This window comes from Stegostoma tigrinum, chromosome 5 (genome assembly GCF_030684315.1).
Source record: "Stegostoma tigrinum isolate sSteTig4 chromosome 5, sSteTig4.hap1, whole genome shotgun sequence".
NCBI lineage: Eukaryota > Metazoa > Chordata > Chondrichthyes > Orectolobiformes > Stegostomatidae > Stegostoma > Stegostoma tigrinum.
The window spans coordinates 191,710-216,872 of record NC_081358.1 but is presented as its reverse complement, the minus strand read 5'-3'; the positions used below and the strand labels follow the sequence as shown (position 1 = coordinate 216,872).

Sequence of the window (25,163 nt, the reverse complement as noted above, 5' to 3'; positions counted from 1 at the left end):
TCCCCAGAGGCCAGATGTTGGGTTTGGAGTTTTCCAGCAGAGGCCATATGATCAGAAGTTAGGAAGTTGCTGATGATTGCAAAAAGTTCAGCACCAATTATGATTCTCAGATACTGGAGCAGTCTGTGTCTAACTGCAGCAAGGCCTGTACAATGTCCAGGCTTATGCTGGTAAGTGGCAAGTAACCTTCATATCATGCAGTGCCAGGCAATGGTCATCAGAGATAATGGGTCCCGATTGAAAACGTCAACTTTCCTGCTCCTTTGATGCTGCCTGGCCTGCTGTGTTCCTCCAGCCCCACACTGTGTTATCTTAGGCAATGACTATCTCCAGCAAGAGAGAATCTAACCAATATCCCTTGACACTCAATGACGTTACCATTGTTGAATACCCACTATCAATATTCTGGGGTTTCCATTGAACAGAAACTGAACTAGACTAGCCATATAAATACTGTGGATACTAGAGCAGGTTGTAAGCAAGGGATCCTGCAGCAAACAACTTGCCGACTGATTTCCCAAAGCCTGTCCAGCATCTACAATGCAGGTGTGGGATGGACTACTCTTTAATTGCCTTGATGAGTGCAGGTCTGACAACATTTGTGAAGTTTGACACTATTCAAGACAAAGCCTACCTGCTTTGCAGCACATCCTTAAACAACCTCTCACTCCGCCTCTGATGCTCAGTAGCAATAGTGTACACTATTTACAAGATGCACTACAGAAATTCATCAAGGCTCCTAATACAACACCTTCCAAACTCATGACCCTGACCATTTAGAACAACAAAGGAAAACAATCACCTGCAAGCTCCCCTCCAAACTACTCAGCAGCCTGACTTGGAAATATTTTGGCATTCCTTCACTGTTACTGGGTCAAAATCCTGGAACTCCCTCTGTAACAACATTGTCAGTGTAACTACATTTCAAGGACTACAGTAGATGAAGGTGGCAATTTGGTCTGCTTTCCCTGGTGATGTTAGGGTTGGACAATAAATACAGGCACAGCCAGCAACACCCACTTCCCCCAATGAATTAAAGTTTGACTTTGTTCACAGCTAATAATTAGATGTGGGATATTTCGGGATTTTAAATCGCCTCTCTTTAATAATGGTTCTTCTTTCAATTATGGAAGAAAGGGAGAAATAAGAAAAGCTTTAACTTTATATAATGCTTATCACAGCCTCAGGACACCCCAATGCTTTATAGCCAATGAAGTTCTTTTGGTGTGAAGACACTATTATAACTTAATAAAGTCGAAAACACAGCCACTAATTTGTGCTTAATAAAATCCCATAAATAGCAATATGATAGTGACCAGATACACTCTCTTTGTGCTGTTGTTTGAGAAATAAATGTTGACCAGAATGTTGAGGAAAACTCGCCATCATATCTGACAGTGTGGCTTTCCCTCAGTACTTCAACATAAGTTCTAGTCTAAATTTTGTGCCTGAGTGATTGGGGTGTGATTTAAATCTGTGATCTCTTGCCTTAAAGTTAAGAGTGCTAGCCACTGAGCTCAGCAATGGGAGTTTCAAATTTAGGAACAATTAGAATGAAAGAATGAATAGTTATGGAAGATTGGAAGAAAGGATTTTGTTTCTCCATCCCTGCCAGCTGGGGTTTCTAGTAGATTTATTCAATTATCTTCCTCCATATTTTCAAATTGATTGCAGATTCTACTGTTCCCAGTCACATTGTAAACCACTCTACATAAGGGTCTTTTGGCCAGTGATTTCCTCAGGTTTCTGTTCAGTGGAAACTTTTTTGCTAGTGTCAAGTGTGTACATGCGCTGAACTCTAGACACCAGAGTCTCATTTCCTGGTTCAGGCCAATGTCCATTCTGAAGAAGGATCTCTGGACTTGAAACTTAACCACTCCTTCTTTTCACAAATACTGCCAAACCTGCTGCATTTCTCCAATAACTTCTGTTTGGTTTGTTCCATTGGAATTGTTCAGTGACCTGGACAATGATGATTTTTAGTTCCTGGCAGCTTGCCAAAGCTACTAGAATTTGATTAGACATTTCAAATTATTGTTCATGCTAATTGTTTCTGCCTGTTACATTTCCAAAAAGCAAAGGGACATTTTGTTATAAGTCTTAGAAAATTTGGATGTGAATCTTTCACCGTCCGCATTTTTTTTCTTATTGATTCTACAATAGCCTTCATAGAAATATGACAATACCAAAAAGTTTTGAGCTATAAGGAGAGGTTGGATAAGCTAGGACTTTTTTCACTGGATTGTAGGAGGTTGAAGGGTGGCCTTATAGAGATTTATAAAATCATGAGGTATATAGGACAGATAAATGGCAGGTATCTTTTCCCTCGAATGGGAGATTTCAAAACTAAGGGGCTATTTTTAAGGTGAGGGGAGAAAGATTTAAAAAATACATGAGAGTCTTTTTTAACACACGTGGAGTGGTTTATGTATGAAATGAACTTCCAGAGGAAGTAGTAAATGTGATTACAGTTACAATGTTTAAAAGACATTTGGCTAAGTACATGAATAAGAAATGTTTGGAGGGATATGGGCCAAGTGCAGGGCTGATGGGACTAGTTTAGTTGAGATTATGGTTGGCATGGGCTGGTTGGGGTGAAAGGTCTGTTTCCATGCTGCATAACCCTAAGGTTCTTCAACAAACAGGCGACATTAAATCACTGTAAACATCTTTGTATAATTGAATTCAAAACAAAAAGTGAAAAACTAGCAGAATTTTATTCAAAAAAAGCTCTTAGGCCACATATTCTAAGCCTCAACTATAAGAAGAAATTTGGAGGTCCAAGCCCCTTTTGTAAAACAAGAGCATGTAATTATGCCTGACACTGCTGGTGAGATATTAAGGTGGCGCTGCACTATCAGAGGTTGAACAAGACATTAGGAGGAGGCCCAGTCAGCTCTCCTAAGTAAATATAAAATCCCATGGCAATATTTTGAAGAAGAATACATGAGTTTTCCTTGGTGAGCTGGTCAACTAACATCACAAGAACATTACCAGGTCATTGTCATATGATTGTTTCTTCCATCTTGCAGTCAGCAAGTTGGCAATATTAAAATTATGAGTGCATTTCAAGAGATACTTCATGGCTGCAGAGCACTTTTGACCTTCAAGGTCATGAAAGATGCTTTATCAATTCACTTCAGTTTGCCCTTTCATCTTTCTATCCTTGAAAAATCCTCACTATCTTATATTACACAATCAGCCCAAATTCACCTGTCAATAACTGAATCTACTGGTAAATTTCCTTGGTATTAAGCCATTCTCTGTGCCAAAGGCTTTGTCCACAAAAATGCAAGTTAAATGTGAAACATAAAATTATTATCAGATGATTCAAACCAATACCAAATCCTTAGGGATGTCTAAATCGAAAAGACACCGGGGTTTGATATCATTTGAACCAATGGGCCGAGTCCCCCAGACTTTTAAAGTTTTTGACAATCAGAAATATTTTTCAATCCCTGCTTGTAACTAGAGTGTGCCCTCCATGTTAATTTGTTGGGAGGTGACACGAATCAAATGGGGTGGAATGGGATGAAGACAGAAAAGTTTAATTTCACATCAGAGAATGGTATGTGGTAGGTTTTCCAAATACATCTTCAGAGTTGTGCAGCAGGCAATATGCATGTTACAGAAAAGGAGGAAACAAATGAACTGCAAAGATGGATAGTCAAGGTATTGGATCTGGTTCATTACATGATCCTTCAGCTCAACCCATACAATATTAAAATTCCACCATTTTCAAACTCTGTTCTTTCCACTGCTACACTTGAAATTGTGGAACATTTTCTCCCAGTTTTATTTACGGCAATGCAGAACTCAGGAATATAACTGTTAGTCCTCAGTTTTGGATTTCTGATGCCTGTTTTTCAAATTGCTCCATGGTGCCAGCTTTTCTGATCTTTGGAATCTCCTCCAGACCTTCAACCATTCAATGTCTGTGCACTTCTTCAATTCTGCTTTATCTTGAACATCCCCAATTTTAATCATTCCACCACTGGTGGCTATACCTTCCAAGTATTGAGATCAGATCATTGCATATTTTAGTGAATGGCAACAAACCTTATTCAATGTAAAATTATTTACAAGAGACTCTCATAGAGGACATCTTGAGGCAGCTTATATACTCAGGTGCCAGTTCTATTTATTATCATGTTATCATGAAGTCACTGATAACATAGTCCACTAATTAGCATAAGATTACACTGTAGACCTCTATGACTCAATGTCTACGACTCATGAGTGTATCCTCTTGTAGTACATCTAGTCACCTGCATACAAAACTCTGGAATTCTCACTTTAAACCTCTCTGCGTATTTATTTTGTTTCATTTCTGAAGATAATCCTTAAGATCTACCTCTTTGACTGAATCTTTTGTCATCAGAACTCAAGTTATCTTATGTGACCTTGTAGCAATTTTTCTCTGATAACATTACTGTGAAGCAACTTGGAATGTTTTATCATATATTTTCTTATTTTAATTTCTTCCATTTTATTTGGGATCTCCACAATGCTGCTTGGTCACCTTTTTTCATCTTCTCATATCAGTCACTGACACACCTTCTAATCACACTGAATTTAAATCTCTCATCACTACAGTCTTCATTAGGTCCCAGACGTTCCTCATCTCCTTCCTGGCCATCCACCAATGACCTCACCACATTGCCTGTCACTCTTTCCCAACAGAAAGAAGTGTAAACATCAGTGCTGCTAATTATCAGATGTATAAAATGACAACAGGTCTCAACAGAGTGATAGATAGGAAGAATCTGTTTTTCTTAGCAGACCAGTCAATATCCAGGCACATTGATTTCAAGTAAATGACAGAAGGATTAGAAGAGAGGTAAGGAGACAGCTTTTGATCGAGAGGGTGGTGGTCGTCTGGAACTTTCTGCCTGGAAAGGTGGCAGAGATGGATATCCTCAAAACATTTTACAAAGTGCTTGGATACACTTGTGAAAAGCAGCTACACAGTGCTACAGTTCAAATTGAGTGGGGAGGATAATTCTTTCTTGACCAAAATGGGCACACTGAGCTAAATAGCCCCGCTTTGTGCCTTAAATTGCTCTTTATTAGGGAAAATGTTCGTCACTGAATTGGAAGCCACTTTGTGCCTGTCAACAGCGAATGTGCTCCATGGGTGTGTCTTTCATTTATTTGTGGTGCCAGTACTGACATTATATCAGCCAGTGGCATTAACCAGCACACGTATGGTCAGACAGATAGATAATCAGTTAAAAATAGACTTCTGCTCTTCCCTATCTTTAACATCAAATAGTCTGCATCTGTGTATTGGGACATTCATTGTAAAATCATCATGCTGTTTATAACTCTGACAAATCTAATTCTCTACCTCCCCTGTATTCCTTCTGCCCAATAAATTACCTATTCAAATTTTTCAACAAGATTTGTTGAATGAACTAACTCAAGCAAATCCATGTCACCTTTCCTTGGGCAAATGAATTGACTATTAAACACTCAGTAGCTTTATCCTGAATTGGTTTTTCCTAAAATTCTATCAAAACAGATACTCAACTAATTGCTGGTTACTAAGTTCATCTTCCCCTCATTTCATGACCCAGTGGTTTATTCACCTTGAGCTCTGATAAATCATGTTCAAAAATTGATTCCATTTCCAGTGTTATTTTAAATCCTATTGTTGTCCACTAACCTTCTTACAGTAGAAAACCTTAGTCATAAGTTTTTATCCTTAACATATTCCATTACAAATAACTATATTGTAAATTTAATATATTATTTGTCAGTTTCTTTCTATGTTGCATTTAACCGTTCTGATCTCATTGATACCTGAAGATTTTGGCCTTCATGTTACCATATGTTAACCATTGTTTTACCACAAACTGCATCTTCAGGCTTCAGTTTAACTGTGATCACTCTACTTAGCCTTGACGTGAAGATAACGGTGTTGGATTGGTGTGGACTAGGTCAATAATCACATGACACCAGGTTATACTTCAACAGAAATAGTTGGAACTGCAGATGCTGCTGAATCTGAGATAACAAAGTGTAGAGCTGGATGAACACAGCAGGCCAAGCAGCATCAGAGGAGCAGGACAACTGATGTTTCAGGCCTAGACCCTTCTTTCCTGCTCCTCTGATCCTGCTTGGCCTGCTCTGTTCATCCAGCTCTACACCTTGTTATATTTCAACAGGTTTATTTAAAAATGCAAGATTTTTGAGCTCAGCTGCATCCTCAGGCATAGTAAGAGAGAGGTTTTAAGAGGCAGAATTGATCAGCTGAAAGGTAACAACCCGTAAACTGGCTGCCTCTTGTTGAATCTTTAATCAGCCAGAAAGGAGACTACTCATTAAAATGTAAAATCCATATTCCTCTCAAGTCATTGTCCAGAGATAATTCAAGGTTTTATCAACGTATACAAGAGGTGACATCTCAAGTCAGATAAGATGTTTTAGGTGTGAAATCCCTACAGTGTGGAAACAGGCCCTTTGACCTAACAAGTCCACACTGACCCTCAGAGCATCCCACCCAGACCCATTCCCCTACAATCTAACACGACAGGCAATTTGACATGACCAATCCACCCTAGCCTGCACATCTTTGGACTGTGGGAGGAAACCCCAGCAGACATGGGGAGAATGTGCCTCCTCCACACAGACAGTCATAGAACATAACAGCACAGTAGAGGCCCTTTGGCCCTCGATGTTGTGCCGGCCTGTCATACCGATCTGAAGCCCATCTAACCTACACTGTTCCATGTACATCCATATGCTTGTCCAATGATGACTTAAATGTACCTAAAGTTGGCAAATCTACTACCGTTGCAGGCAAAGCGTTCCATTCCCTGACTAGTCTCTGAGTAAAGAAACTACCTTTGACATCTGTCCTATATCTTTCACCCCTCAATTTAACGCTATGCCCCCTTGTGCTCACCGTCACCATCCTAGGAAAAAGGATCTCCCTATCCACCCTATCTAACCCTCTGATTATTCCAAAGGTGGAATTGAACCCAGGTGTCTGGTGCTATGAGACAGCAGTGCTAACTACTGAGCTACTTGCCACTCCATTAGAATCTGTTTCTGTTTTAACCTGGGGGGGGGGGGGGGGTCAGGTTTTATTTCTTTTGAACAAAAACTGAATGTATCTGCAATTACAGAAACATCTTGGATGAAATAATTCATGTGTCTCGGTATATGTGTGCACATGTATGTATGAGAAGGAACGAGAGAGAGAGGGAGAGAGAATGTGTCCAAATGTGTGTGTGTTTTCCTGAGTGTGTCAGCGTGGGGGAAAGAATGTATTGAGAGTGAGTGTGTGTTGCATGTGTGAATGTATGTGTGCAAGACAGGGTCTGTGCAAGTGTGTGTTTGAGAGAGAGGGAGAGAGGGAGAGAGGGAGAGAGGGAAAAAGAGAGAGCACAATGATTACTGGACAAGGGGGAAAATCACTTCAGGCATCAAGGACATTCAACCTCCAATCTTTGAGTAAGAGTTATCCAAGTTGGCCTTTGAGATACACAACAACAACGCACAACTGTTGAGCAGAGGCTGATAGTCAAGTTCAGTACCCACGAGCATGGTCTGAATTGTCATTTTGGGACACACACACACACACGACCCCAGGTTAAAACATAAACTGGTTCTAAACAAGATCTCCCACAAATTGCATTGCCGGAACTGAGATTTCACCTCTTATGCATTGATAAAACCTTATTATTATCTCTGGACAATGACCTGACAAATTTTGCATTTTAGTGAGTATTCTCTTCCCTAACTCCAATGTTAAATATTCAAAGAAGAGCAGGGAATTTCCCTCAGGTGTTTTGGCCAATATTGAACCCTCAGCCATCAACTATAAAAGAAACAGATTATCAGGTCAATATTGCATTGTTGTCATTGAGGTTTTTCCTGCATAATTGAGAGTCACTTTTCCTGTGCTACACTCTTCAGAGGATGTTTGATAGTGGAGAACTTGGGGACACATTAAAAGTGGCAACAGAACTGAAGAAACAATGGATTGAGAGTCAATATAAATCAAAAGCTGAAATAGAGATTAAAGACTCAACCAGAGGACACCAGTTTTAAGGTTGTTGCCTTTGTACTTCTAAATTCTGTCTCTTATAAACCTCTCTTTCACAATAAGCCTGAGGAAGGAGCTGAGCTCTAAAAGTTTGCATTTTCAAATAAATCTGTTAGACTATGACCTGGTGTCATGAGATTTTTGACCTCTATTTCATTATGGAATTCAATCTTTAATCCAATTTTCCTCAATAAGAATAAATTTAATTTTGTTACTTTTTTAACATCTCACCAAGCTGCTTCCCTTCCAATGCAATGTCTTTCTCTATTTCAACTTTTGATTTATATTGACTCACAATCCATTGTGCTTCTTCAGTTCTGTTGCCACCTTAATGTGTCCCAAAGCTCTCCACTATCAAACATGTTCTTCTGAAGAGTGTAGCATAGGAAAAGTGACTCAATTATACAGAAAAACCTCAACAACAACAATGCAATATTGACCTGATAATCTGTTTTATAATTGATGGCTGAGGGTTAAATATTGGCCAAGACACCTGAGGGAAATTCCCTGCTCTTCTTTGAAAGTTAACATGGGATCTTTTCTGTCCAACTGAAAGAAAAAAAAATTGTCAATTTAGTGTATCATCTGAAAGACAGCACCTCTAAAATCACAGTAATTCCTCAGTATTGAGCTTCCAGGAGTACCATTGAGTTTCCAGGAGTACCATACTCCCACAATGCTGATCATTTGACAGTGCACCACTTTGTTTATTAATATTTGTTTGTTAATGAAGTACTGATCCTCCTATCATACAGCACTCCCATACACTGACCCTGAGATAGTGTTAGTACTGAGGAGTGCTTCACTAACAGTGTAGTGCTCCACTGGGACAGGGAGTTCAATGCTCCTTCACTACTGATTTTCTGACTATGCAATACTCCCTCAGAGTAAAATGCTTCTTCACATCTGACCTTCTGACAACACAGCTCTCCCTCAGTCCTGACCTTCTGACAGCACAGCTCTCCCTCAGTATTGTACTGAATGCTTTATAATGGTAGTTAATGATGCTGAAGCATTGCAATAGTTGCCACAACTGTGGATGGTCAGTAATTTCTATTAGCCAATTTGACTCTCAAAAGTCACTAATAAAATAAACTATGACCTGAGGAATGGACAGAATTAAAGAATGTATAAAACAGAAAGAGGCCAATGTTGCAGCAATAATAAATAAATGAATGACACTTCTTGCTGAAACTCAGTATGAAGAAATAAGTTTTTCACCAGAGAGAGAATACAGCTATTTCTCTGTTACCCTTTTTGTTGGCAAAAGAAATGCAGCAGAATTCTCCTTGGTGCCCTGACCAATGCTTATAACTAAAACAGATTATTTGGTCGTTATCACAGTTTGTGTAAATTGACTGTCGGGTTTCTTACATTACACCAGTGACTACCCTCCAAAATTTCTTGACTGATTGTTAAGCATTTGGTAAATCTTGAGGTTGTGAAGGACACTGTGTAAATGTAAATCTTTCTTCATTTCTGAAACATGAGGTTTGGCTTTAATTTCAGACTCTCAGATGTCTTGAGGACAATATTTATACATGAGGTCAGAAATTAAATCTTTACAAAACATTTCCATTCCATAATCATGAAGCTAGTGTTTGATGTCAGCTGTACAATCTTTGGATTGGCTGCTAATTTCAAAGTGTGTTTTTTTGAAACTCATTAATTCCAGCTTCTGTGAAAAATTTAAATTCAAGCTAGATGATAGGGATGTTGTGGATGATTTTCACACTATTTTGCTTTTTTTTGCAATTAGTGGATGTCATTGGAGGTCCCAACCTACTCTGTAGAAAATTAGTGATAATGGGAACTGCAGATGTCGGAGAATCCAAGATAATAAAATGTGAGGCTGGATGAACACAGCAGGCCCAGCAGCATCTCAGGAGCACAAAAGCTGACGTTTCGGACCTAGACCCTTCTTCAGAGAGGGGGATGGGGTGAGGGTTCTGGAATAAATAGGGAGAGAGGGGGAGGCTGACCGAAGATGGAGAGAAAAGAAGATAGGTGGGGAGGAAAGTATAGGTGGGGAGGTAGGGAGGGGATAGGTCAGTCCAGGGAAGACGGACAGGTCAAGGAGGTGGGATGAGGTTAGTAGGTTGGAGATGGAGGTGCGGCTTGGGGTGGGAGGAAGGGATGGGTGAGAGGAAGAACAGGTTAGGGAGGCTGAGACTGGTTGGACTGGTTTTGGGATGCAGTGGGTGGAGGGGAAGAGCTGGGCTGGTTGTGTGGTGCAGTGGGGGGAGGGGACGAACTGGGCTGGTTTTGGGATGCAGTGGGGGAAGGGGAGATTTTGAAGCTGGTGAAGTCTACATTGATACCATTGGGCTGCAGGGTTCCCAAGCGGAATATGAGTTGCTGTTCCTGCAACCTTCGGGTGGCATCATTGTGGCACTACAGGAGGCCCATGATGGAGCTGGGGCAGGCAGGATTGCAGTGTATGGAGGTGCCAGCGCATGCCTGCGAGTGTCTGTTTCAGGACTAACAGGGAGAAACGCTTCTGAAGGGTCTGAATATTCTGGGTGTAGTGGTGGTCACGGTTGGGGCCAAATTGGGAAGGCTGAAATGTAGACTGTAGTCCATTGGGGATGATCCGGTTCCGTAGGCAGGTGCTGAGGAAGGTGATGTGGCTGTGGTACCTAGTTTGCTTCAGGACATGGTCGAGCAGTTTCAAGGCCGAAGAGATTATAAGAGAGTTGCAATGGGAGAGAGATTCCGAGGTTGGTCCGGAGGGAGGAGGGTAACTTCTTCAGGTTAGGCATCCCTGGAAGAGGCTTCGCAGTGAGGTTAAAATTGTATCAGTGATAATGGGAACTGCAGATGCTGGAGAATCCAAGATAATAAAATGTGAGGCTGGATGAACACAGCAGGCCCAGCAGCATCTCAGGAGCACAAAAGCTGACGTTTCGGGCCTAGACCCTTCATCAGAGAGGGGGATGGGGTGAGGGTTCTGGAATAAATAGGGAGTGAGGGGGAGGCGGACCGAAGATGGAGAGAAAAGAAGATAGGTGGGGAGGAGAGTATAAGTGGGGAGGTAGGGAGGGGATAGGTCAGTCCAGGGAAGACGGACAGGTCAAGGAGGTGGGATGAGTTTAGTAGGTAGGAGATGGGGGTGCGGCTTGGGGTGGGAGGAAGGGATGGGTGAGAGGAAGAACAGGTTAGGGAGGCAGAGACTGGTTGGACTGGTTTTGGGATGCAGTGGGTGGAGGGGAAGAGCTGGGCTGTTTGTGTGGTGCAGTGGGGGAGGGGACGAACCCTGCAGCCCAATGGTATCAATGTGGACTTCACCAGCTTCAAAATCTCCCCTTCCCCCACCGCATCCCAAAACCAGCCCAGTTCGTCCCCTCCCCCCACTGCACCACACAACCAGCCCAGCTCTTCCCCTCCACCCACTGCATCCCAAAACCAGTCCAGCCAGTCTCAGCCTCCCTAACCTGTTCTTCCTCTCACCCATCCCTTCCTCCCACCCCAAGCCGCACCTCCATCTCCTACCTACTAACCTCATCCCACCTCCTTGAACTGTCCATCTTCCCTGGACTGACCTATCCCCTCCCTACCTCCCCACTTATACTCTCCTCCCCACCTATCTTCTTTTCTCTCCATCTTCGGTCAGCCTCCCCCTCTCTCCCTATTTATTCCAGAACCCTCACCCCATCCCCCTCTCTGATGAAGGGTCTAGGTCCGAAACATCAGCTTTTGTGCTCCTGAGATGCTGCTGGGCCTGCTGTGTTCATCCAGCCTCACATTTTATTATCTGTAGAAAATTAAATACTTTTTGAATTGTAATCATATTTTAACCTATGAAAAACAGCAGTCAAGTTGTACACAGCAAGTTAAGGCATAGTAAATCGATCACAAGCAGATCATTGGTTATTAATGATGTTGATTGATGGATGGCTGTCAACCAGGACACTGGCAAGAAGTGCCCTGCTTTTCTTTGTACAGTGCTGCAGAATCTTTTACATTAACTTGAAGGGGTCAGTCAGAGGCTTAGCTTAATGTCTCATTGGAGCAACAGCACTTCTAACAGTGCAGAACTCCCTCACAACTGCACTTGGAATGTCAGCCAGGTTTCTGTTCTGCAGTCTCTAGAATGGGACTGTAATTTAATTGGTTTTGTTATCATTTTTATGCCTTTGCATACAACATCCTTTGTGCATGTACAGCAGGTAATAAGGAAGGCAAATAGAATTTTGGCATTTATCGCTAAATGAATAGAGAATAAACGTGCAGAAATGTTATTGCAACTGTACAATACATAAATGAGACTGAGCCTAGAGTATTGCAGACAGTTTTGGTCCCCTTATTTGACGAGGGAAGTTGTTGCATTGAAGGCAGTTCAGAGCAGATTGACGAGATTGATACCAGAGATGAGGGCTTTACCACATGAAGAGAGATTGAGCAGTTTGAGTCTATACTCTTTAGAGTTTAGTAGAGTGAGAAGAAATCTAATTGAAGTATAAAGCATACTAAAAAGGATCGACAAAGTAGATGTAGAGAGAATATTTCTTCTCGTGTGGCAATCCAGAACAAGAGGTCATAGTTTTAGGGTAAGAGAAGGCAGATTTAAAACAGAGATGAACAGAACTTACTTTTCTCAAAGGGCCATGATCTGTGGAATTCACTAATCCAGAGCATGGCAGATGCCAGGATATTGAGTAAATTTAAGAAGGTCAACGGATTTTTAAAATTATTAATGGGTTGGAGGGTTATGAAGAGTGAGGATGAAAGTGGAGCTGGAACTGAGATGAAATCAGTAATGATCCTATTGAATAGTGGAGCAGGCTCAAGCGGCTGAATGAACTACTCCTGCTCTTAACTCTTATGTGCCTCTTTGACCAAGGTCATCTTAATGTCAATTTCTTTGGATTGATATCAATTTTAGTCGGTTAATTTTTTTGAAAATCTTAGAATTTTTAATGCATTGTGTTTGAAGAAGTCATACTCAAAATGTTAATTCGATTTCTCTTTCCAGAGATGCTGCCAGGCCTACTGAGCTTCTTTAGCACTTTTAATTATTTACTGTGTTGGGTCCAAATGTATAGGTCTCTATGTGAAGTGGGTAATCAATATGATGTGGGGCCAAGGTGAAGAAAAAAATGTGAATTATCCACCATGGTGGATGAAACAAAAATGCAGAGTACCTTGTAAAGGGATGACACGGTGGCTCACTGTTTAGTACTGCGGCCTCACAGCGCCAGGGACCTGTGTTTGATCCCAATCTTGGGGCATTCTCTGTGTGGAGTTTGCACATTCTCCCCATGCTTGGATATGTTTCCAACAGCTGCTCTGTTTTCCTCCCACAGTTCAAAGACGTGCAGGTTCGGTGGATTGGTCATGCTCGATTTCCCATAGTGTCCAGAGGTGTGTAAATTAGGTGGCTTAGCCATAGGAAATGCAGGGTTACAGGGAAAAAGTAGGGGAATGGGTATGGGTGGGACGATCTTCAGAATTTGGTGTGGACCTGTTGGGCCGATTGGCCTATTTCCACACTGTGGGGATCCTGCGGCAAGAGAAGGTAAATATTGATGGCCGAAGGGAACCCTGTATCCTTGTTCATAAGTCACTGAAAACTGACATGTTCTGAGTTCTGAGGAAGGGTCACTGGACCCGAAACATTAACTGTTTTCTCCTTCACAAATGCTGCCAGACCTGTTGAGCTTTTCCAGCAACTTTGGTTTTGTTCCTGATTTTCAGCATCCGCAGTTCTTTTGGTTTTTAGATACAGTGAGGAGGTCTACCCTCACCTGGAGTGCCAAAAAATAAGGTGGCCATTTAGGCCTGAGGTAAGGAGGAATCTCTTGGATCTTTGGAAATCTTGATATCAGAGGGCTTAAAGGATCAATCATGGAATATGTCCAAACACAGATTGATGGATTTGTAGATATTAAAGACAGCAAAGGATTGTGGAGATACTGAAGTTCAATAAGGTTGAAGTGGAACAGAAGGCATGTCACTGAGATTGAGAACAAGTTCATGGTATTGCTTGTTACATTCAGGTGCGTTGGACCGACACGACCGGATACACTGTCACGTGGTATGTTTGTTTACGCCACAATGGGCCAATTGCACCAATCAGCCGCAGGCCTTGGCCAACGCTTTCCGTCACTCACATGAAAACTCCGCCCCCATCATGGAGACTGCGCAGTCTGGTCCGGTCTTGTCTTGTCTCGTCTCGTCTGATTGTACGGGGCCTGGTGAGAGTGTCCATGACGTAACGGCCTATGTCAGGTGACCCCCGGAGTGAAGATGGCGTCTGTGGCGGAGATGTACGATGTGAGCTGGGAGGGTGAGTGGGCGGCTGGTGGGGAGTGGACCAGGGTTTGAGAGACTCTCACTCACCGCAAAGTGGTGGTGGGTAGGAGGGGGAGTGGGCAGAGCACTCCACTGGGGTGAGTTATACTAGTCGGATTGAGTTGGGACAGAGGTCATGGAGTGAGGCTGATTGTGATGCCGCTGGGAAACAGGCGCACAGGTCTGTTGAGAAAGAGGCGTAGGAGAGAAAAATACTGCAGAGGATTTGTAATCTGACGTTAAAGCAGTAAATGCCAGAGTCCTGGAAATACTGGAGTCTCAATGTTTGTGGCCAACCTTTGTTGTTGCGCTTATTTCTGTACAGATGTTGTGGATCTGCGCCAACACAGAATATTGCTCGTAAAATGACAAGGCCACGTGGGAATTGGGCAAGGGCTGCAAAAACTGAAAGATGGTGCTCTTATAGGTTGCAGGATTAAGACCTCTGGATGGTCATGGGGTGTAAACTTAATAAAAAGAAAGCATTGGGATTGATGCACTTAGATTTTATGCATCAAATTGAATTAAGTGAGGGGTTTTGGTGGATGGGTTGTGGGTGTAGGGGATATTAGCCGGCAAGGTGGGTGCATGTAGAAATGTTCTGTTGTGGAATTCAAGTTTAAGAAGTTTATTTTGGATGAAAGCTTCTTCCTTCAAGGTCACGTATAGGAGTAGGGTACACTAATCAGCCCTCAAACCTGCTTCAAAAGTCCAGGTCATTATAGCATAGAATCCCTAGAGTGTGGAAACAGGCCCTTCGGCCCAACAAGCCTGCACTGAACCTCAGATCATCCAAACCAAACCCATCCCCCCTAGAAGATGCACCTCCCTGAACACTGTGGGCAATTTAGCATGGCCAATCCACCTAACCTGCACATCTTTGGACTGTGGGTGGAAACCAGAGCACCTGGCAGAAACCCACGCAGACATGGGGATGATGTGCAAACTCCTCACAGACAGTCACCCGAGGCTGGGATTGAACCCCAGCCCCTGGTGCTGTGAGGCAGCAGTGCTAATCGCTGTGCTGCCCAGATGGCTGATCTCCATTATGGCTGATTTTGTTTTTTGCTTCAGTCTTCCTTTCCTGCATGCTCCCCATTTCCTTCAATTGCCTGTGCTACTAAATAGCTCTAAACTTTGTGTCATGAATTGCCTTTAAGATCATAATAAACAGATCCCTTGAGCCTGTTCTTCCACTGATTAGGATTATAGCTGATCTGATGACCCTAGGTCTACTTTCCTGCCCTTTCCCTAGAACCGTTGATTTTTCCCATACTGATCAGAGATTTGAGTCTTAAATATACACAGACTCTGTACCCACAACTCTCTGGGGCATGGAGTTCCAAAGACTTAACTGCTGAAAAGAAATTCCTTTTCATCTCCGCCTCAGATTGGCACTCCTTTATTTTGATACCATGCTGTCTGTCCCAGACACATGCAATCTGTCACCATTTATTCTGTCAAGCCTGTTTGAAATCCTATGTACGTTAATGAGATCACCTCTTATTCTTATAAACTGCAGAATAGAGCCCCAACCTATTTAGCTTTTATTCATAAGACTGTCCCTCCATACCAGGGATCAAATTGATGAATCTTTGACCTATATATAATGAAATTATATCTTTCCAAAATGAGGGGACCAAACCGCTTGCAGTGCTGCAGAAGTGGTCTCACTATGCCTTATACAGTTGAAGTGAGACTTACCCACTCTTGTACTCGAACCCCCTTGAAAGTAAGGGCTGACATTCAGTTAGCCTTTCTGATTACCTGCACTACCTGTTTGCTTGCTTTCTGTGCTTCATGCACATGTGTCTTTGTATTGCAACTTTTCTCCATTTAAATCAGTGTTCTTTTGTCCTCCTTCTGAATTGAATGACTTCACGTTTTCCCAAATTACATTCCATTTGCCAACCTTTTGCCCACAAGTTAACCTTCAATATCTCTCTGTAAGCTGTTCATATCCTTTTGCAACCTGTCTTTCCATGTACTTTTGTGTTGTCTGCAAACTTGGCAAGAGTACATTCGCTTACTTGCTCCAAGTCATTCATATATGTTGTAAACAGTTGGAACCCCGGTAAGGATCCTCATGGAACCTCACTGATTACAGATTGCCACCTGAAAAAGAACCCCTTAGCCCAACTTACTGTTTCCTGCATTCTAGTCAATTCTCTATCCACACTATTATATTACCTATAACACTATGGGCTCTTATTCTTATGACTTAACCTTTTGTCACCTACCTTGTTGAACTCCAAATACAACACATCTACTGGTTCCTCCTGTCCATTCTGGTTGAGACTTTCTCGAAAGGTTTGCTTGATTAGATTATGATCTTCCAAATGTTCTGTGATTCATTCCCAAATAATTGATTCCAACATTTTTACGATAATAGATGTTAGGCTAATTGGCCTTTAGTTACCTGCTTTTTGCCTCCATTTCTTTTTGAACAAGGTGTCACATTGACAGCTTTTCAATCCTCTTATACTTCTCTCGAATCCAAGGAGTTTTGGAAAATTACAACCAAAGCATCCAGCATTTCTGTTGCTAACAATTTAGGGTCATGACTTTCAAACATTCAGAATGCCTTGAATGAAGAATATTCAGTTTTGATCCAAAGTGATCAGTCGAAGTGGGCAGTGTCCTTGGTGTACAAAACCACAGTCACATTGCTAACTATTTGTATTTCTGTTCTGGGGCAAGGAGATAAACTTGATTGAGTCATCTAGCAAGTTTGTACACTGTCTGCACTATATTATTAGGGTTTGTGCACAGTTTTCTTGACAAACATCAGTACATCTGATAGATTTTTATTAAACCAATGTTGGGTCACTTTTTTTAAAGTTGAAATCGAGTAAATGTAAAAAATGCACTAGGGCATCACAAGTGCAAGCATCTACAATTTTAACCAGCTGTTTGCAACATTACATGTTAAAAATACTTACTTTGAGTACATTGAGCAACAGCAACCCTGCTCATTCAGCAATTGCAGTAATCAAATAGTTTTGATATCTTTTATTATTGAAGATGTTGCATCAGGTCACTTGAGTACAAAATCAAGGCTAGCACTCCAATGCAGCACTGGCAGAATGCTGCATTATCAGATGAACATCTTTCAGATAAAACATTAAATGAACGCCCCACTTAGCTGCTTGAGTGTCATACTAGGCAACTTAGAGGCTGTTGAAAGTGAATCATGTTGATAGGGTTTTGATGTAACATGTACGTCAGACTTGACAAGGGTGGCAGGCTTCCTTTCATTCGGGGGGGATAGAGAATATTAGCAGGCTCACACCACCTCCGAGACACATGAGGAAAGTGGATTTTTTTCCCCCCACCATTAATCTTTCATTGATCTTATGTGTGGAGGATTGAGGGTGATGTAAGTGACAGTTGAGAGATTGAGCAGATAATTTGCAGGGGAGGAAGAGATGGAAATGAGAGGATGGTAAGGAGTGTTGTTTGAGAAGTGAGAGGGTGGGGTTGTGATTGGAGTGTGTGGTTTGGAGATGGTAATTTAACCTGATTCCAATACCTGGTTAAAAGAAAAAACAAAAGCTAACGAAATGAAACTATCTTCGGACTCCGGATGAAGTCACCAGCCTGTATCTGTCCAGGGGACTGGGTTCATTTTCAGCAGCAGACCGTGTTAATTGAAAGCTCCGTCATCACCAAAACATCACCCCGTAGGCTGCCTGGATGGTAGGGGGATTTCCTGGCTGTTGTTTTGACCACAATGTTTCAGCTGCAGGTTAAGCATTTAAAACATGAGCAGGAAGAACAGACAGAAGCAGAAAGTAACAGAGAAATGACAGAGACACAACAATTACATACAGTTGTATTGTATTTTTAAACATAAAATATTATAGGACTGATTATCAAATAAAATTTGACGCAAGCTCTAAGAGATATTCAGACAGATGGCCATAAGCTTGGCCAAATGAAGCTGATTTTAAGGAGTGCCTTAAAAGAGCAGAGTGAGGTTGATAACAAAGTGTGAGGCTGGATGAACACAGCAGGCCAAGCAGCTTCGTAGGAGCACAAAAGCTGATGTTTTGGGCCTAGACCCTTCTTCAGAGAAGTTGAGATGTGTAGTGAGAGTATTCCAGAGTAATCTTAGTAACTGAGATGCAGACGTTGGTGGAACAGAGAAAGTTGGTCAAGTACAAGATGCCAGAAATCAAGAACACGATGTATGTTGTAGGGTTGAGATGATTATATAGATAAGGATGAGGCTAGGGAATAATTTGAAAAGAGACTAAAAAGGCTGCAGATGTTTACCTTGGATTCCAGCAATCAGGAGGCTGGAAGAACACAGCAGGCCTGGCAGCATCTGGAGGAGCAGTCGACATTTTGGGTATTACCCTTCCCAGGACTGCATGTGGGGGTAGGGCGAGCTGCAGATAAATTTGGAGAAGGAAGAGGTGGAGGTAGAATGGTGGTGATAGGTGGAACCTGGTTGTAGGTATGACCTGGTTGATTAATGGGAGGGATAAATCCGGTTGACGATGGGGGAGGGGTCAAAAAGTGGAACGGAATGGAGGAGGTGGGGCTGGAAGGCGAGGCAGGGGATTGGTGGGAAGGTTATTTGAAATTGGAGAACTCAGTATTGAGTCTTCCAGGTTATAGGGTGCCCAGGCGGAAGGTAAGGTGTTGCTCTTCAATTTGATTTTGAGTTGCTGCGACACTGGAGGGGGCCGAGGACAGGCATGCCATTGGGGGAATGGGACAGGGAGCTGAAATGGGCGCTCGCTGGGTGGTTAGGCGGAGGGGCTCAGAGAAATGGTCACCTAGTCTACCGTTGGTCTCACCGATGTGGAGAAGACCACATTGGGAGCACTGGATACAATAGACTAAATTAGAGGAGATGCAGGTGAAGTTCATATATCAGTGTATTGTGTTGCAAATTCCCACAAACAGCAATGAAATAAATCATCAGATAATTTCTTTTTAGCATGATATAAATAGGAGATGAATGTTGACCAGGACACAGAATGTTTAGCAACCACCAAGTAGACCTTGGTTGAGTGTTTCATTTGAAAGAAAGTATCTTTGACAGTGCAGTAGTCCCTCATTATTAAATCAGGAGTGTCAGGCTAGATTCTGTGATCACCTCCCTGAAGTGGACACTTCAGCCCATGACTTTGAGAAGCATAAATGCAACTGTTAAGTCATGACTGATTCATAAAGCTTATTTAGTTCAGGCCAATACGGCTTAAACGTTCGAATGATTGACATCTGCCCATTGTGTCCAAGGTTGTGCAGGCTAGGTGGATTAGCCATGGGAAATACAGGGTTACAGGGAACTGTGAACTCAATGGGCCGAATGTTCTGCTTCCATACTGTAGGGATTGTATGAATCTATAATCTTAAACTTTCAATCCTTTCAGAACCAAAGCACTGCGGCAGCAGTGATGCCACCTTTGGCAAGTATGTCCCTCTGTAGATGAAGGGATCAAAACTGTGCACATGACTCCAGGTGATGGAGGTTTCACTTTACTTCTGTATTTTCTCAAATCTCTTTATGATGATGGCCAACATTTGCTTTCTTAATTGCTTACTGCACCTGAATGCTAACTTTAAATGATTCATGAACAAGGACTTCTTGGCCCTTTTGGACACCCATACCTCCAGGCTTTTTGCAATTTAAGAACTATTCTGCCTTTCTGTTTTCTACTGAGGTGGAAACTTCATATTTATTCACATTACATTCCATTAACCATGTTCTAGTCTATGCTCATTGCCAGCCCAAGTCCTCTTAAAACCTCCTTGTATTCTAATCACAATTTAGATTCCACTCAGTTTGGTATCATCAGAAGTATTACATTTGGCCTTCACGTTAAAAGAATTTATGTAGATTGTGAACAGCAGTGGACCTAGTACTCATCCATGCAGAACCCCCCCCCCCCCCCCCGCAGTAATAGCCAACCCTCATGAGAATGATCCATTTGCTCATATTCGCTGCTTTCTGTCTGTTAACAGTCATGAAATTAATAAAAAAAAGTAATCCTAATTTTGTCCATTGTTGCAGTTCAGTCAGTCATTAGAGGCACACAGTGACAAAAGAATCTCTTCGTTTTTTGATGGGCGTCCTTTTGTATGGAAACTTCTGTTGAAGCTTTTGTGGGAGGGTTAAGGCTCTTTATTTGAATGCTGTGTCTGCAAAGAGTGTCCACTTTTGGAAGGCTATATCTGGCCATTTTGTTGTTGGGCCTGTGGCATTTCTGTAGTGCCCATTACTTCGATATGCAAAATGTCCACTGTAGCTGGTGAGGCGAATTAGAAATAATTCGTCTTGCGAAATGATGCAGCATCATCTTCTGGAGAACCTTGTTTGAGTCAAGTGGGCACCTCATCAAGAATTCAATAAGGTTTGTGAGGCATGATCTACCCCTCACAAATCCATGCTGACTATCACAAATCAAACTGTGATAACAAGGTGTGGAGCTGGATGAACAAGCAGCATCTTAGAAGCAGGAAAGCTGACGTTTCGGGCCTAGCACCTTTATCAGAAATGGGGGAGGGGAATACGGTTCTGAAATAAACAAGGAGGGGGGAGGCGGATCGAAGATGATCGAGGAGACGATAGGTGGAGAAGATACAAGTAAGTTCAAGAGGCAGGGAGGGAGCCAGCAAAGGTGAGTGTAGGTGGGGAGGTAGGGAGGAGTTAGGCCAGTCCAGGGAGGATGGACAGGTCAAGGAGGCATGATGAGGTTTGGAGGTAGGAAATGGGAGTGTGACTTGAGGTGGGAGGAGGGGATAGGTGAGAGGAAGAACAGGTTAGGGAGGCAGGACGAGCGGGACTGGTTTTGGGATGTGGTGGAGGAGGGGAGATTTTGATGCTTGTGAAATCCACCTTGATGCCATTAGGCTGCAGGGTTCCCAAGTGGGTTATGAGTTGCTGTTCTGCAACTTTCGTTGGGCATCGTTGTGGCGCTGCAGGAGGCCCAGGATGGACATGTCGTCTCAGGAATGGGAGGGCGAATTGAAATGGCTCACGAGTGGGAGGTGCGGCTATTTATTGCGAACTGAGCGTAGATGTTCTGCAAGCGGTCCCCAAGCCTCTGCTTGGTTTCCGCAATGTTGAGGACGCCACACTAGCAGACATGCAGGTGAACCTCTGCTTGATGTGGCAAGTTGTCTTGGGACCAGGAATGGGGGTGAGGGAGGAGGTGTGGAGGCAGGTGTAGCAGGGAAAAGTGCTGTGGGGGTGGGGTTGGAAGGGAGTGTGGAGTGGACAAGAGTGTGATGGGGAGAGTGGTCTGTCTGGAAAGGAGATAAGGGTGGGGAGGGAAAAATGTCTTTGGTGGTGAGATCGGATTGCGGATGGCGGAAGTGACAGAGGATGATGCGTGGGATCTGGAGATTGGTGGGGTGGTATGTGAGGACGAGGAGGATTTTTTTTGGTTGTTATTGTGGGGACGGGGTGTGAGGGATAAGTTGCGGAAAATGCGGGAGACACAGTCGAGGGTGTTCTCGACCACTGCGAAGTGGGGGGTGGGGATGTTGCGGTCCTTGAAAAACGAGGACATCTGAGATGTACGGGAGTGGAATGTCTCATCCTGGGAACAGATGGGGCGGAGGCAAAGGAGTTGGGAATATGGGATGGCATTTTTGCAGGAAGATGAGTGGGAGGATGTGCATTCTTGGTGGCTGTGGGAGTCAGTGGGCTTGAAATGGCTATTGGTTTCTAGGTGGTTGCCCGAGATGGAGACAGAGAGGTCCAGGAAGATGAGGTAGGTGTTAGAGATAGTTCAGGTGAACTTAAGGCTTGGGTGGAAGCTGTTGGTGAAGTGGATGAACTGTCCAAGCTCCTCGTGGGAACACGAGGTGGTGCCATTGTAGCCATCAATATAATGGAGGAAGAGGTGGGGTTTTGGGCCATTGTAGGTACGGAAGAGGGATTGTTCCACGTAACCTACAAAGAGGCAGGCATAGCTTGGGCCATGCAGGTACCCATGGCCATCCCCTTTGCCTGTAGGAAGTGGGAGGAATTGAAAGAGAAGTTGTTGAGGGTGAGGATGAGGGTGTCAGTGGAGGGGATACTGGTTGGGCCTGCGGGACAGGAAGAAGCAGAGGGCCTTCAGGCCATCTGCATGGGGAATGCAGTTGTATCGGGACTGGACATCCATAGTGAAAATGAGGTGTTGGGGACCAGGGAATTGGAAGTTCTGGAGGAGGTGGAGGGCAAAGGTGGTGTCACAGACATAGGTAAGGAGTTCCTGGACCAAGGGGAGAAGATGGAGTCCAGACAGGTGGAGATAAGTTCGGTGGGGCAGGAGCAGGCGGAGACAGTGGGTCGACCAGGACAGGCAGGAAGAAGATAGAAGTGGGCGCTGTAGTATTGGGGAATGATGAGGTTGGAGGCTGTGGGTGGGAGGCCACCTGAGGTGATGAGGTTGTGGATGGTTTGGGAGATGATGTTTTGGTGCTCGGGGGTGGGGTCATGATCCAGGGGGTGATGTCGGAGGAGGTGTCGGAGAGTTGGTGTCTGGCCTCACCGATTGTAGAGGTCCGTGTGCCATATGACAACTGCACCTCCCTTGTCCCCAGGTTTTATGGTTGGGTTGGGATTGGAGCGGAGGGCTGCCCATTCTGCGGGGGAGAGGTTGGAGTGGGTGAGAGGGGTGGAGAGGTTGAGGTGATTGATGTCTCGACGGCAGTTGGAGATGAAGAGGTCGAGGGAGGGTAGGAGGCCTGGGGGTGGTGTCCAAGAGGAGGACTTGTTTGGAGGCGGGAGAAGGGGTCAGTGGCGGGAGGGGTTAGGCCCATGGTTAAAGAAGTCGGCGTGGTGGTGAAGGCGGCAGAAAAACTGCTCAATGTCCAAACGTGACTGGTATTTGTTGATATCAGAGATAATGGGAACTGCAGATGCTGGCGGATCCAAGATAACAAAGTGAGTTGCTGGCTGAACACAGCAGGCCAAGCAGCATCTCAGGAGCGCAAAAGCTTTTGTGCTTCTGAGATGCTGCTTGGCCTGCTGTGTTCATCCAGCTTCACGCTTTGTTTACCGATATTCGTTGATATGTGGGTGGAGGGGGATGAAGGTGCGCCATTCCTTATGTCTTTTACTGATCTGCATGATGTTTTAATTTTCTTTAATGAGAAACTGTTCTTATTTTTCACACATCATTCATTCTCTAAATATTTGATTTTATTTCTTTAGAAGCCTTTTTCTGTTTCTGTTTATTCAAAAGTCCTTTTTCTGATTTTTCAGACATGCGCGACAAGCTGAGGAAATGGCGTGATGAGAACTACCGCAACAGTGAACAGATAGTGGAAGTCGGAGAAGAACTAATTAGTGACTATGCATCAAAACTTGGAGATGACAGTAAGTGTAGAATTACAGGAGAGGGGATTGGAATAGTGCTCCCCTGATTACATTGATGGCACACATTCCACTCATGACATTTAAATTACGGTAAATTGTGAGGAAAAAGAAAAGACTGAGTCTTCGTGAGGCTAGTGGTATATTTCCTGTACAACCTCCTAGTGATCCGTTTCTCATATCACATTAAAGTGACCTATGTTTGAAAAGCAGATTTGCATTGAAAAATTGGCTTTGAAAAGTTTATATTTCTGAATTTATTGATAATTTTCAAAACAAATTTTAATTGTGTTCGCAATTCTGAAAGATATTAACAGAGTACGTAAGGAGAAACTGTTAGTTTTGAGTGCAGAAGAGTTTGTGACCAGAGGTCACCAATAATTGGTTAAAGAGCTAGAGGGAAGATGTGGATTTGTTTTGGTGATCTGGAATGCAGTGCTTGAAGATCAGTGAAAACTTTTAATAATAACTTTGAAAAGGGAACTGGATGCAGAGTTGGAAAGGAAAAATATACAGGGCTATGTGCTAACAGCAGGTGCTAATTGGGTAGTTCTTTCAAAGAGCAGGCACAGGCTCAATGGGCTAAATGTGCTGTGTGATTCAAGATAAATGCCCAATTCGAAATTTAAATTTTTTTTAAGGGTTATTGTCACATGAATTTGAAGATAGAAGCATAATTTTCTCTGTCTCACTTTTTATCTCCCTTGCTCTCACACACAGTTCAGAGTGACTACTATGGCCTTTTTCATTATTGGTTGGACAGGGGAATGCCAAATTATGACAGAAACGTGTCAAGAAGGTAGCAAATAGCACCGGCAAGTGATATGTCAAATATAGGAGTTTTATTATGTTCCATGGATGTTCAATTGTAAGTTCCCTGCAGCAACGAGAACTGATCTATTGTTGGAGTATTTTGTAAATTTTCATTTTGCCTCATGGGGTTCACCCTTCTCCATTCACTAGCTGTGGACATTTTTCACAGGTGAATAAGAACTGCATTCAGCCCTTACATAACATCTGTATTAAGGCTCTTCCCTTGTTAGAACTGTTCGAGTTAGAAATCTCTGTTTGAACGAAGTTCCTATAGTACTGCCTGCTTGGAACTTTAACAATAAACATATCCATCAATTATAAAGATTTGCATAGAATTACAGCATAGAAACTCACTAATCAACACAATTGGACCTTTCTTTTTAATGTTTTATTTATGCCTTGTCTCTTTCACCCTCTTCACCTCACCTGCTAAGTACAATTTTCCCAAAAATGTTTATTCACCTTCCCCTTAACTGCATCTATATTATTGCCCTAAACTACTCCATGTGTGAGCAAGCTCCATCCTCAACACTCGGCTTAAAAACTTTTGTGAATTCCCTGCTGGATCTATTTGTAACTAACATATAATTCTGGCCCTGAGTTTTGGCTATCCCACAAGTGGAAACAGCATTGCATCCTCCTCATTAGAAGGTGAAATCACTTATATTCACTGTT

The 25,163-nt window shown here is 43.0% G+C and overlaps 1 protein-coding gene across 4 annotated transcripts in view; it reads left to right on the top strand.

Annotated features, from left to right (window-relative positions):
• The first annotated feature begins 14,206 nt into the window (after window positions 1-14,206).
• Window positions 14,207-25,163, top strand: part of emc2 (ER membrane protein complex subunit 2) — a 125,242-nt gene continuing 114,285 nt past the window's right edge. For 2 of the 4 annotated variants that reach the window (XR_007247398.2, XM_048529442.1), the window contains exons 1-2: window positions 14,207-14,332; window positions 23,565-23,678. Coding sequence is in view for 3 of the 4 variants with exons in the window: in XM_048529442.1 (XP_048385399.1) it covers window positions 14,281-14,332; window positions 23,565-23,678 (166 nt within the window). In the remaining variant the exon portion in view is untranslated. Of the gene's footprint in view, window positions 14,346-23,564; window positions 23,679-25,163 lie in introns of all 4 variants that reach the window. The other 2 variants (XM_048529443.2, XM_048529444.1) reach the window with 2 other exon arrangements.